General features: G+C 40.7%; 1 protein-coding gene across 2 annotated transcripts in view; it reads right to left on the bottom strand.

Moving 5' to 3' along the window:
* The window catches only part of WARS1 (tryptophanyl-tRNA synthetase 1), a gene marked incomplete in the record, with an annotated part of 157,837 nt that overhangs the window by 45,791 nt on the left and 97,333 nt on the right, over positions 1-14,713 (bottom strand). For both annotated transcript variants that reach the window (XM_053697450.1, XM_053697451.1), the window contains 1 exon segment: positions 4,425-4,537. In XM_053697450.1, coding sequence (XP_053553425.1) covers positions 4,425-4,537 — 113 coding nt within the window.

The raw sequence follows: 14,713 nt of genomic DNA, 5'->3' as shown, positions 1-14,713 counted from the left end.
AAAAACAAGCGAACAATGCAGTAGACTGACAAAAGTCCTTAGTCGCCTGCATATAGAATTTAAGAGCCCGCACAACATCTAGGTTTGTTCCTTATGAGAAGGAGGATTAGGACAGAGAAGGAACAACAATTTCCTGATGACTATTTCTATTCGAAACCTCCTTAGGAAGAAAACCAAACTTGGTACGAAGAACTGCCTTATCTGCATGAAAAATGAGATGAGGTGAATCGCACTGCAAAGCTGGGAGTTCCGAAACTCTCAGAGCAGAAGAGATAGCAGTAAGAAACAAAACCTTCCAAGATAAAAACGTAATATCTATTTAATGCATAGGCTCAAACGGAGCCTGTTGCAAACCTTTAAGAACAAGGTTAAGGCTACAAGGTGGAGCAACAGATTTAAACACAGTCCTGATTCTGACCAAGGCCTGACAAAAAGATTGCACATCTGGCACATCCGCCAGATGCTTGTGCAGCAAAATAGAGCAGAAATCTGACAGACAAACCCTTCTCCACACCTTCCAGGAGAAAGGATACAATTCTTTAAATCCTGACTCTATTCCAAGAGTATCCCTTGGATTCACACCAATAAAAGATATTTACGCCATATCTTAGGGTAAATCTTTCTAGTAATGGGCTTATGAGCCTGAATCATGGTCTCAATGACTGACTCAGAGAAACCACGCTTAGATAAAATTAAGTGTTCAATCTCCAAGCAGTCAGCTTCAGAGAAATGAAATTTGGATGAAGAACAGGACCCTGAAGTAGAAGGTCCTTCCTTAGAGGCAGTCTCCACGGCGGTAGAGACAACATTTCCACTAGATCTGCATACCAGATCCTGCAAGGCCACGCAGGAGCTATTAGAATCACCGACACACTAGCCTGCTTGATCCGAGCAATGACTCGTGGAAGGAGAGCAAACCGAGGAAAAAGGTATGCCAACTTGAAGTTCCAAGGAACTGCCAAAGCATCTATCAGAAAGGCCTGAGGATCCCTTGACCTCAAACCGTACTTTGGAAGCTTTGGGTTCTGTTGAGACGCCACCAGATCCAACTCCGGAACCCCCCATTTGATGGTTAACCTGGAGAACACTTCCAGATGGAGCTCCCACTCCCCGCAATGAAAAGTCTGTCGGAAATCCACTTCCCAGTTGTCCACTCCTGGAATGTGGATGGCAGATAGACAGCAATTGTGAGCTTCCGCCCACTGAATGATTTGAGCCACCTCCTTCATAGCTAAGGAACTCAGAGTTCCCCCCTGGTGGATTATGTTGTCTGACTGCAACCTGATAAACCGGGCTAAAGCCAGCTGAGGCCAAGCCATCAATGCATTGAAGATCGCTCTCAACTCCAATATGTTTATGGGGAGAGCAGATTCCTCCTGAGACCAAAGTCCCTGCCCCTTCAACGAGTCCCAGACTGCTCCCCAGTCCAGCAGGCTGGCGTCCATGGTCACAATCACCCATGAGGGTCTCCGAAAGCATGTCCCCTGGGACAGATGTTCTTGAGACAGCTACCATGGAAGAGAGTCTCTTGTCGATTGATCTAGAACTATCCTCTGAGACAGGTCTACATAATCCACGTTCTATTGACTAAGCATGCATAACTGTAGAGCTCTTAAATGGAATTGAGCAAAGGGAACTATGTCCATGGAAGCCACCATAAGAGCAATTACCTCCATACACTGAACCACTGATGGCCATACAGCAGACTGTAGAGATAGGCAAGAGGAAAGAATCTTGGATCTTCTGACCTCTGTCAGAAATATTTTCATTGATAGGGAATCTATAATGGTTCCTAAGAAGACCACCCTTTTAGCCGGAACAAGCAAACTTTTTTCCAAATTCACTTTCCATCCATGGGAACGAAGAAAAGACAACAAGATCTCGGTGTGAGATTTTGCTAGTTGAAAAGATGGTGCCTGAACCAGAATGTCGCCAGATAAGGCGCTACTTCAATTCCCTGAGACCGAATTACTGCCAACAGAGCTCCCAGGACCTTTGAGAAAATTCTGGGAGCTGTGGCGAGGCCAAATAGAAGAGCCACAATCTGAAAGTGTTTATCCATATAGGCAAATCTCAGAAATTTGTGATGATCCCTGTGAATGGGAATGTGGAGGTACGCATCCTTCAGGTCTATGTCATCATGAACTGACCCTCTGCAAGACCTGTTTACATCCGAGGGAACTACTCACCGATAGTGAATACTCAAAGGTACTTTTTGTCTCCCCAACACAGTCCACCAGCTGATTAAAGACCTCTGGGTGTAAGGTATTAATCGAGATTCTTTACAGCAAGCCAGTATGCTCGCTTTTTGCTTTTATTTGACTAATTTATCCGTTTTAACATGAGAGACTGAGTCCTCCTTTTACAGTTAAGTTTTAACTGTTGCCTATTGAGGCTTCTTACAATTAAAGGGATACTGAACCCACATTTTTTCTTTCGCGATTCAGATAGAGCATGAAATTTTAAGCAACTTTCTCATTTACTCCTATTATCAAATTTTCTTTATTCTCTTGGTATCTCTATTTGAAATGCAAGAATGTAAGTTTAGATGCCGGTCCATTTTTGGTAAACAACCTGGGTTGTCCTTGCTGATTGGTGGATAAATTCATCCACCAATAAAAAAGTGCTGTCCAGAGTTCTGAGTCCAAGAAAAAAAGCTTAGATGCCTTCTTTTTTAAATAAAGATAGCAAGAGAACAAAGAAAAAATGATAATAGGAGTAAATTAGAAAGTTGCTTAAAATTGCATGCTCTATCTGAATCACAAAAGAAAAAAATTGGGTTCAGTGTCCCTTTAATTTGCGCAAATCCATTGTTTTATTTGTGTATTAAGGGAGACGTCCCTTATACGTTTACTATATTCCATTCATTTTGCATATAGATTGATTATTAAATATTTGGATTGAATTCAGCAGCTTACTTCTCTTTTTTTATTTTTCAGTTTTGTCCTGCCTTTAATACTTTAGCTTAGCAGCTATAGCTCGCTCACTGTATTGCTAACTTTATTAGAGTTAAATATTATACTGCTATACACTTAATTAGTGTATTATAAATTATATTTGATCTGTGCTTGTAGCGCTAACTCTTTCTTTTTACATTTGAAACCTAATTTGTGCCTAAGAGTCATGTGACTACACAAAGCAGGACTTACACAGATCAGCACCTAATAGCAAGTGTATAATGAATAAGCAGGTTCTATTTAGTGACCTATGTTGTCCTTTTAGTGTTATTGAAGGGACAGTTTTGGGTGAAATGCAGCCAGATGGGGGCTACTAAACTGTGATAATATTAATTACCAGAGAGAGTAAACTGCAGGAAATTACGTCATAGGCATCAAAGACAAAAGCGAAGTTAATTACACATCTGATATAATAAATTTCACATTTAAAAGACAGCAGGATCAGGGACCTAGCCACATAATCTTGATTTGCATGACAAAGTTGTCTGCACATAATGTAAAACAAAATTAATTAAATAGACTTTTTGTCTCTTGGCTTCTATCTGTTGTGACTTCTTGCTCATTGGTTTTGTCAAGCGGTGACTTAAAGGGACACTGTATTATCAATTTTGTTTCCCCTTATTGTCTTCCACATGACTTCTTATACTTCCTGCAGAGTATTACATCTATAGGAAATTAAGCTTTCATATATATTTCTGAATTTGAAATATTTTTTTTCTCATTTAAACCATCACTTTGGACATGCCCATAACAATGGGCTGAGCCTGCCAGTAAAGCAGACCTGATAATGTTATTTATGTTAAGTAATTAAATGCTAATTATGGCTGGGTGTTAAATAAACACAAGTAGCTATTTCACATACCAAATCTCTCTCTCCCTCATACCCAAACTGTGAGATTAATCAGTGCTATTGTCTCCTATTGACATAATACAAAGAAAACGCTTCAGTGAAGTTCGGGATACAACAGACAAAAGTACAAATAATGATAAGGTAGCCGTTTGCAAACAATTAAATACACTCCAGCAGGTAAAATGGAACACATTAAAAGGGACACTAAAACGAAAAAAAATAATTATTTCATGATTCAGATAGCACATGCAACCTTACTTCTATTATGACATTTTCTTTGTTCTCTTGTTATCTTTTGTTGAAAAATCAGGGGCGTAACCTCAAGACTGTGCACGTGTCAGAAGCACTATATGGAAGTGGTTTTGTAAGAATGTTATCCATATACAAGACCACTAGATGGCAGCACTATTTCCTGTTATGTAGACAATTACCTAGGTATCTCTTCAACAAAAAATACCATGAGAATGAAGCAAGTTTGATAATAGAAGTAAATTGGAATTTTTTTTAATTGAACACTCAGTCTGAATCCCAAAAGAAAATTTTTGAGTTTCATATCCCTTTAAGTAAAAGAAATATTTGGAAAGGGATCATTAAATATCTAAAACAAATCTTCTTACCTGGTCAATGGCACAAGGAATGAGGCACTGAATGTCGTTTCTGCATTTAAATATTTCTGGGAAGGAGCTGCTGAAAGAAGGGGCAGCTTGGATGGCGGGAAAACTGATTTTTCCTAAAATAAATTATAGACGTTTACTATTTCTGATTTTTTTTTTATCGATCATTTATTTATTTTATTGCAGAGTAGTTGACATAGACATGAGAGAGAATCCCTGAACTTTTACAAATCTAATTAATATTACAGTATACAACAGAAGCGAGTACACCCATGTGCAATATCACTTAAAGGGACAGTCGCTTTTACAAATCTAATATTACAGTATACAACAGAAGCGAGTACACCCATGTGCAATATCACTTAAAGGGACAGTCGCTTTTACAAATCTAATTAATATTACAGTATACAACAGAAGTGAGTAGACCTATGTGCAATGTCACTTAAAGGGACAGTCTACACCCAAAGGAGACTTACTTTATTGGAATCCTTGCCATCTGATGACACTAATACATTATCCTAAGGATCCATCATTTTTTGCATTCTGTGAAAATCAAGTTTGTTTTCCAGTGTTGGCTATTTTGAAATGGCTGCCGGACTCCTCCTTCCAGTTATGTCATCATGTCCCAAGGGCGTGTGGAGTCGAATACGTTGTGTGTCGTGCACTTGAGTTATGCAAGTACACAGAGTCACGCATGCTCTGTGTGTGGAATTGTATCAGACGGCCTTTTAGCACCCAAAACTTATCTAGGTTTCAATAGCGGACCTTTATTCGACACAATGACGTCACTAGGAGGAGGATTCTGATAGACATTTCAAAACGGGCAATGCTGCAAAAAATAACCGATCCTTAAGATAATGTATTACAGTGTCATCAGATGGCAAGGATTCCATTAAAGTAAGTCTTCTTTTGGTGTAGACTGTCCCTTTAAATGTCAAATGATTAGAAATTGTATAACCTCTAAATAATTGCATTATTTTCTAAAGTGACAAGTAGAGTATTTCCTCTTATGAACAATTTTTTCATTAAAGGGACAGTCAACACCAGAATTTTTGTTGTTTTAAAAGATAGATAATCCCTTTATTACCCATTCCCCAGTTTTGCATAACCAACACAGTTATAATAATACACTTTTTACCTCTGTGATTAACTTAAACTAAACATCTTCTGACAGCCCCCTGATCACATGACATTTTATTATCTTTTGACTTTCATTTTAGCCAATTAGTGCAGTGTCTGCCACAATCCACGGGCGTGCTCACAATGTTATCTATAGGGTTTACCTGAACTAGCTCTCCCCTGCTGTGAAAAGCAAATTCAAAAGCATGTGATTAGAGGCAGCCTTCAAGGGCTTAGAAATTATCATGAGCCTTCCTAGGTCTAGCTTTCAACTAAGAATACCAAAAGAACAAAGCAAAATTGGTGATAAAAGTAAATTGGAAAGTTGTATAAAATTACATGCCCTATTTGAAACATGAAAGTTTTTTTTGGACTTGACTGTCCCTTTAAGTTAAAAAAACACAACAACAAAAAAACAACTTAAAGGGATACTGAACCCGAATTTTTACTTGTGCGATTCAGATAGAGCATGCAATTTTAAGCAACTTTCTAATTTACTCCTATTATCAATTTTTCTTCATTCTCTTGCTATCTTTATTTGAAAAAACAGAATTTATGTTTACCTGATAAATTTCTTTCTCCAACGGTGTGTCCGGTCCACGGCGTCATCCTTACTTGTGGGATATTCTCTTCCCCAACAGGAAATGGCAAAGAGCCCAGCAAAGCTGGTCACATGATCCCTCCTAGGCTCCGCCTACCCCAGTCATTCGACCGACGTTAAGGAGGAATATTTGCATAGGAGAAACCATATGGTACCGTGGTGACTGTAGTTAAAGAAAATAAAATATCAGACCTGATTAAAAAAACCAGGGCGGGCCGTGGACCGGACACACCGTTGGAGAAAGAAATTTATCAGGTAAACATAAATTCTGTTTTCTCCAACATAGGTGTGTCCGGTCCACGGCGTCATCCTTACTTGTGGGAACCAATACCAAAGCTTTAGGACACGGATGAAGGGAGGGAGCAAATCAGGTCACCTAAATGGAAGGCACCACGGCTTGCAAAACCTTTCTCCCAAAAATAGCCTCAGAAGAAGCAAAAGTATCAAACTTGTAAAATTTGGTAAAAGTGTGCAGTGAAGACCAAGTCGCTGCCCTACATATCTGATCAACAGAAGCCTCGTTCTTGAAGGCCCATGTGGAAGCCACAGCCCTAGTGGAATGAGCTGTGATTCTTTCGGGAGGCTGCCGTCCGGCAGTCTCGTAAGCCAATCTGATGATGCTTTTAATCCAAAAAGAGAGAGAGGTAGAAGTTGCTTTTTGACCTCTCCTTTTACCTGAATAAACAACAAACAAGGAAGATGTTTGTCTAAAATCCTTTGTAGCATCTAAATAGAATTTTAGAGCGCGAACAACATCCAAATTGTGCAACAAACGTTCCTTCTTTGAAACTGGTTTTGGACACAGAGAAGGTACGATAATCTCCTGGTTAATGTTTTTGTTAGAAACAACTTTTGGAAGAAAACCAGGTTTAGTACGTAAAACCACCTTATCTGCATGGAACACCAGATAAGGAGGAGAACACTGCAGAGCAGATAATTCTGAGACTCTTCTAGCAGAAGAAATCGCAACTAAAAACAAAACTTTCCAAGATAATAACTTAATATCAACGGAATGTAAGGGTTCAAACGGAACCCCCTGAAGAACTGAAAGAACTAAATTGAGACTCCAAGGAGGAGTCAAAGGTTTGTAAACAGGCTTGATTCTAACCAGAGCCTGAACAAAGGCTTGAACATCTGGCACAGCTGCCAGCTTTTTGTGAAGTAATACCGACAAGGCAGAAATCTGTCCCTTCAGGGAACTTGCAGATAATCCTTTTTCCAATCCTTCTTGAAGGAAGGATAGAATCCTAGGAATCTTAACCTTGTCCCAAGGGAATCCTTTAGATTCACACCAACAGATATATTTTTTCCAAATTTTGTGGTAAATCTTTCTAGTCACAGGCTTTCTGGCCTGAACAAGAGTATCGATAACAGAATCTGAGAATCCTCGCTTCGATAAAATCAAGCGTTCAATCTCCAAGCAGTCAGCTGGAGTGAAACCAGATTCGGATGTTCGAACGGACCCTGAACAAGAAGGTCTCGTCTCAAAGGTAGCTTCCAAGGTGGAGCCGATGACATATTCACCAGATCTGCATACCAAGTCCTGCGTGGCCACGCAGGAGCTATCAAGATCACCGACGCCCTCTCCTGCTTGATCCTGGCTATCAGCCTGGGGATGAGAGGAAATGGCGGGAACACATAAGCTAGATTGAAGGTCCAAGGTGCTACTAGTGCATCCACTAGAGCCGCCTTGGGATCCCTGGATCTGGCCCCGTAGCAAGGAACTTTGAAGTTCTGACGAGAGGCCATCAGATCCATGTCTGGAATGCCCCACAGGTGAGTGACTTGGGCAAAGATTTCCGGATGGAGTTCCCACTCCCCCGGATGCAATGTCTGCCGACTCAGAAAATCCGCTTCCCAATTTTCCACTCCTGGGATGTGGATAGCAGACAGGTGGCAGGAGTGAGACTCCGCCCAAAGAATAATTTTGGTTACTTCTTCCATCGCTAGGGAACTCCTTGTTCCCCCCTGATGGTTGATGTACGCAACAGTCGTCATGTTGTCTGATTGAAACCGTATGAACCTGGTCCTCGCAAGCTGGGGCCAGGCCTGGAGAGCATTGAATATCGCTCTCAGTTCCAGAATATTTATCGGTAGAAGAGATTCTTCTCGAGACCAAAGACCCTGAGCTTTCAGGGATCCCCAGACCGCGCCCCAGCCTATCAGACTGGCGTCGGTCGTGACAATGACCCACTCTGGTCTGTGGAACATCATCCCTTGAGACAGATTGTCCAGGGACAGCCACCAACGGAGTGAGTCTCTGGTTCTCTGATTTACTTGTATCTTCGGAGACAAGTCTGTATAGTCCCCATTCCACTGACTGAGCATGCACAGTTGTAATGGTCTTAGATGAATGCGCGCAAAAGGAACTATGTCCATCGCCGCCACCATCAACCCGATCACTTCCATGCACTGAGCTATGGAAGGAAGAGGAACGGAATGAAGTATCCGACAAGAGTCCAGAAGCTTTGTTTTTCTGGCCTCTGTTAGAAAGATCCTCATTTCTAAGGAGTCTATAATTGTTCCCAAGAAGGGAACCCTTGTTGACGGGGATAGAGAACTCTTTTCCACGTTCACTTTCCAGCCGTGAGATCTGAGAAAGGCCAGGACAATGTCCGTGTGAGCCTTTGCTTGAGGAAGGGACGACGCTTGAATCAGAATGTCGTCCAGGTAAGGTACTACTGCAATGCCCCTTGGTCTTAGCACCGCTAGAAGGGACCCTAGTACCTTTGTGAAAATCCTTGGAGCAGTGGCTAATCCGAAAGGAAGCGCCACGAACTGGTAATGTTTGTCCAGGAATGCAAACCTTAGGAACCGATGATGTTCCTTGTGGATAGGAATATGTAGATACGCATCCTTTAAATCCACCGTGGTCATGAATTGACCTTCCTGGATGGAAGGAAGGATAGTTCGAATGGTTTCCATCTTGAACGATGGGACCTTGAGAAATTTGTTTAAGATCTTGAGATCTAGGATTGGTCTGAACGTTCCCTCTTTTTTGGGAACTATGAACAGATTGGAGTAGAACCCCATCCCTTGTTCTCTTAATGGAACAGGATGAATCACTCCCATTTTTAACAGGTCTTCTACACAATGTAAGAACGCCTGTCTTTTTATGTGGTCTGAAGACAACTGCGACCTGTGGAACCTCCCCCTTGGGGGAAGTCCCTTGAATTCCAGAAGATAACCCTGGGAGACTATTTCTAGCGCCCAAGGATCCAGAACATCTCTTGCCCAAGCCTGAGCGAAGAGAGAGAGTCTGCCCCCCACCAGATCCGGTCCCGGATCGGGGGCCAATATTTCATGCTGTCTTGGTAGCAGTGGCAGGTTTCTTGGCCTGCTTTCCCTTGTTCCAGCCTTGCATTGGTCTCCAAGCTGGCTTGGCCTGAGAAGTATTACCCTCTTGCTTAGAGGACGTAGCACCTTGGGCTGGTCCGTTTTTACGAAAGGGACGAAAATTAGGTCTATTTTTTACCTTGAAGGGCCGATCCTGAGGAAGGGCGTGGCCCTTACCCCCAGTGATATCAGAGATGATCTCTTTCAAGTCAGGACCAAACAGCGTTTTCCCCTTGAAAGGAATGTTTAGTAGCTTGTTCTTGGAAGACGCATCAGCCGACCAAGATTTCAACCAAAGCGCTCTGCGCGCCACAATAGCAAACCCAGAGTTCTTAGCCGCTAACTTAGCCAATTGCAAAGAGGCGTCTAGAGTGAAAGAATTAGCCAATTTGAGAGCATTGATTCTGTCCATAATCTCCTCATAAGGAGGAGAGTCACTATCGAGCACCTTAAGCAGTTCATCAAACCAGAAATATGCGGCAGTAGTGACAGGGACAATGCATGAAATGGGTTGTAGAAGGTAACCCTGCTGAACAAACATCTTTTTAAGCAAACCTTCTAATTTTTTATCCATAGGATCTTTGAAAGCACAACTATCCTCTATGGGAATAGTGGTGCGTTTGTTTAAAGTAGAAACCGCTCCCTCGACCTTGGGGACTGACTGCCATAAGTCCTTTCTGGGGTCGACCATAGGAAACAATTTTTTAAATATGGGGGGAGGGACGAAAGGAATACCGGGCCTTTCCCATTCTTTATTAACAATGTCCGCCACCCGCTTGGGTATAGGAAAAGCTTCTGGGAGCCCCGGCACCTCTAGGAACTTGTCCATTTTACATAGTTTCTCTGGGATGACTAAATTTTCACAATCATCCAGAGTGGATAATACCTCCTTAAGCAAAATGCGGAGATGTTCCAATTTAAATTTAAATGTAATCACATCAGATTCAGCCTGCTGAGAAATGTTCCCTAAATCAGTAATTTCTCCCTCAGACAAAACCTCCCTGGCCCCCTCAGATTGGGTTAGGGGCCCTTCAGAGATATTAATATCAGCGTCGTCATGCTCTTCAGTAACTAAAACAGAGCAGCCACGCTTACGCTGACAAGGGTTCATTTTGGCTAAAATGTTTTTGACAGAATTATCCATTACAGCCGTTAATTGTTGCATAGTAAGGAGTATTGGCGCGCTAGATGTACTAGGGGCCTCCTGAGTGGGCAAGACTCGTGTAGACGAAGGAGGGAATGATGCAGTACCATGCTTACTCCCCTCACTTGAGGAATCATCTTGGGCATCATTGTCATTATCACATAAATCACATTTATTTAAATGAATAGGAATTCTGGCTTCCCCACATTCAGAACACAGTCTATCTGGTAGTTCAGACATGTTAAACAGGCATAAACTTGATCAGAAAGTACAAAAAACGTTTTAAAATAAAACCGTTACTGTCACTTTAAATTTTAAACTGAACACACTTTATTACTGCAATTGCGAAAAAACATGAAGGAATTGTTCAAAATTCACCAAATTTTCACCACAGCGTCTTAAAGCCTTGAAAATATTGCACACCAATTTTGGAAGCTTTAACCCTTAAAATAACGGAACCGGAGCCGTTTTAAGCTTTAAACCCCTTTACAGTCCCTGGTATCTGCTTTGCTGAGACCCAACCAAACCCAAAGGGGAATACGATACCAAATGACGCCTTCAGAAGTCTTTTATAAGTATCAGAGCTCCTCTCACATGCGACTGCATGCCATGCCTCTCAAAAACAGGTGCGCAACACCGGCGCGAAAATGAGACTCTGCCTATGCTTTGGGAAAGCCCCTAAAGAATAAGGTGTCTAAAACAGTGCCTGCCGATATTATTATATCAAAATACCCAGATAAAATGATTCCTCAAGGCTAAATATGTGTTAATAATCAATCGATTTAGCCCAGAAAAAGTCTACAGTTTAAATAAGCCCTTGTGAAGCCCTTATTTACAATCGTAATAAACATGGCTTACCGGATCCCATAGGGAAAATGACAGCTTCCAGCATTACATCGTCTTGTTAGAATGTGTCATACCTCAAGCAGCAAGGGACTGCAAACTGTTCCCCCAACTGAAGTTAATTGCTCTCAACAGTCCTGTGTGGAACAGCCATGGATTTTAGTTACGGTTGCTAAAATCATTTTCCTCATACAAACAGAATTCTTCATCTCTTTTCTGTTTCTGAGTAAATAGTACGTACCAGCACTATTTGAAAATAACAAACTCTTGATTGAATAATGAAAAACTACAGTTAAACACTAAAAAACTCTAAGCCATCTCCGTGGAGATGTTGCCTGTACAACGGCAAAGAGAATGACTGGGGTAGGCGGAGCCTAGGAGGGATCATGTGACCAGCTTTGCTGGGCTCTTTGCCATTTCCTGTTGGGGAAGAGAATATCCCACAAGTAAGGATGACGCCGTGGACCGGACACACCTATGTTGGAGAAAGATAGTCCAGAACCCTGGACAGCACTCTATTAGTAGATGAATTTATCCACCAATCAGCAAGGACAACCCAGGTTGTTCATCAAAAATGGGCCGGCATCTAAACTCAAATTCTTGCTTTTCAAAGAAAAATAACAAGAGAATGAAGAACATTTGATAATGGGAGTAAATTAGAAAGTTGCGTAAAATGGTATGCTCTATCTGAATCACAAAAGAACATTTTTGGGTTCAGTGTCCCTTTAAAAAGCATACGTTTGCTTTCATGCATGAGTGCTCTTGGCCACGAATAATGTAATAGAAGTTACTCTTATAAGCCATGTAAAGACTATGATCCCAATGTACAAAAAGGGCAGGCAAAGTTCCTGACATTGAAACCTGTCTGCCCCCCTTTACGGCGAATGAGCAGCAGACACTGTACGATGCATGTGCCCCCACCTACGCAAATTTATTCTTAGGGTAGTCGGAAAGAAAGAAAGTATTCATTGATGACAACAATAAATATTCGCAACACATCCCGTTATGGATAAGATACATCGACAATGTACTTTTCGTATGGGAAAACTCTGTGGAAATGCTCCAAGAATTCATGATGAGCATCAATAACAATGATTTAAACATCAAACTCACTTATGAATATAGTAACAATCTAATTAATTTCTTGGACTTAAAAATAATGAAAGAACCTAATGGTTCAGTTTTAACAAATATTTACAGAAAAGAAACTGCGACAAATACATTGTTCCATCACACCAGTGCCCATGCTCAGAATACTCTTAAAGCAATCCCCAAAGGAGAATTTATCCATCTAAGATGAAATTGCTCTGACTTGCAAAAATTTAAAGAGGAATCTATTCATTTGACCAACAGACTTTTAGAACGTGGTTACAGTAATAGATCTATAAATAGAGCACACACTTATGCATTAAAAACTGAACGTGAAACTCTCCATCAAACAAAATCCAAAGTGATAACACTACAAGAGGATCACAACTTTTAATTCGCAAATGCAAAAAATAATAAATATTGCTAACAATAACTGGCACATTTTACAGAATGACCCTCTCCTATCTAGCCAAATAGGCCCAAGAGTATCTATAGGTTTCAAAAGACCAAAGAATCTCCCTGACATGTTAGTTAAAAGCCCTTATGTTCATAAACCAAGGAAAGAAGCAAAAGCCAAGGGAATGTTCCCATGTGGAACATGTAGTGCTTGCATCAATGTTTGGAAAATGTAACAAATCAAGGACAAATATGATCAGATTCATCACATACCCACATATTTCTCATGTTCAACAACCAGTGTGATATATGTACTCAAATGTCCATGCAATTTATTTTATGTCGGCATGACGACCAGACAGGTCAGAACACGTATACTTGAACATTTCAGAAACATTCACAATGCTAAAAAAGAATCTAAAAAAGGAAAAACCTTCACTAGTGTAGCAAAACATTTTCTACACAGCCATAATGGAAATGATTTAGGTTCACGTTTTGCAGTAATCCAACAGGCCAATCTGGGTATAAGAGGCGGCGACATAGAGAAAACATTACTGCGCATGGAATGCAGATGGATACATCTGCTTAACTGTGTCAGACCATATGGAATGAATGACAATAATATTTTTTTCAGTTTTTATTAAAGAAATTTTCTTTTGTTTAGATATTTTATAATATAATTTATACATTCTGTAATAATAGTAAGGCACAGTCTTATTTGATCTTTGTATAAAAATCCAATCCGCATTCCGTTTTTTGAGATCATCTAACTCAAAATTATATCAAAGTATAGCCAATATTACTCTGATATCGTAATTTGTAACATCTGTAAGTAGGATCCTTCTAGTTATAATAAGAAAACATTGCAGAACAATCTTACTGACTAATCGTATGTGACTCTTGATCAACATGGTTATGCATTAACAAATCCAGGATTGGCTATCCAGCGACAATGTGACATTTTAGAAGAACACTTTAACTAGGGACATCATGGTAACGTATCAACTAACCATACGATTAGCCACTTGGCGATCACGTGATTTCACACAAGAACGCTTTAAACAATAACAACACGTCACGTACAAGCAATTAGCCAATTGGAATCAAGGGGAGGGACCGCCTCCATCGCAAATAGAATCCACTGCTAGCCCTGCGTACCCCTCTGAGGAAGCGATAGTGAAACACGACCACGTTAGGGGATCTCTGCTGTTTTTTTTAACTTGCTCTCTACTGGTCATTACTAAATATAGACTTAATATTTACCTACTTTAGTTTAATCGCTACATTCCTGGCAGACAGCCAGGGTAGTGAGTAACGCTTATAACTTTTACTATAACAATGTGATATATGTAGGGTGACCATATTGCCGCTTTAAAAAGGAACACATATGAAACAGACATGTCAGGGTTCTTATACAAAACATTTCTTTAAACAGCCCTGAAAACCGCCCTGACATACAGTATCTCACAAAAATGAGTGCACCACTCACATTTTTGTAAATATTTTATTATATCTTTTCATGTGACAACACTGAATAAATGACACTTTGCTACAATGTAAACTAGTGTGTGTACAGCCTGTATAACAGTGTAAATTTGCTGTCCCCTCAAAACAACTCAACACACAGCCATTAATTTCTAAACCATTGGCAACAAAAGTGAGTACACCCCTAAGTGGAAATGTCCAAATTGGGCCCAATTAGCCATTTTCCCTGCCCGGTGTCATGTGACTCGTTAGTGTTACAAGGTCTCAGGTGTGAATGGG

This window comes from Bombina bombina, chromosome 1 (genome assembly GCF_027579735.1).
Source record: "Bombina bombina isolate aBomBom1 chromosome 1, aBomBom1.pri, whole genome shotgun sequence".
Classification (NCBI taxonomy): Eukaryota; Metazoa; Chordata; class Amphibia; order Anura; family Bombinatoridae; genus Bombina; species Bombina bombina.
The sequence above is the reverse complement of the archived record's forward strand: the minus strand, read 5'-3'. Positions and strand labels throughout refer to the sequence as shown.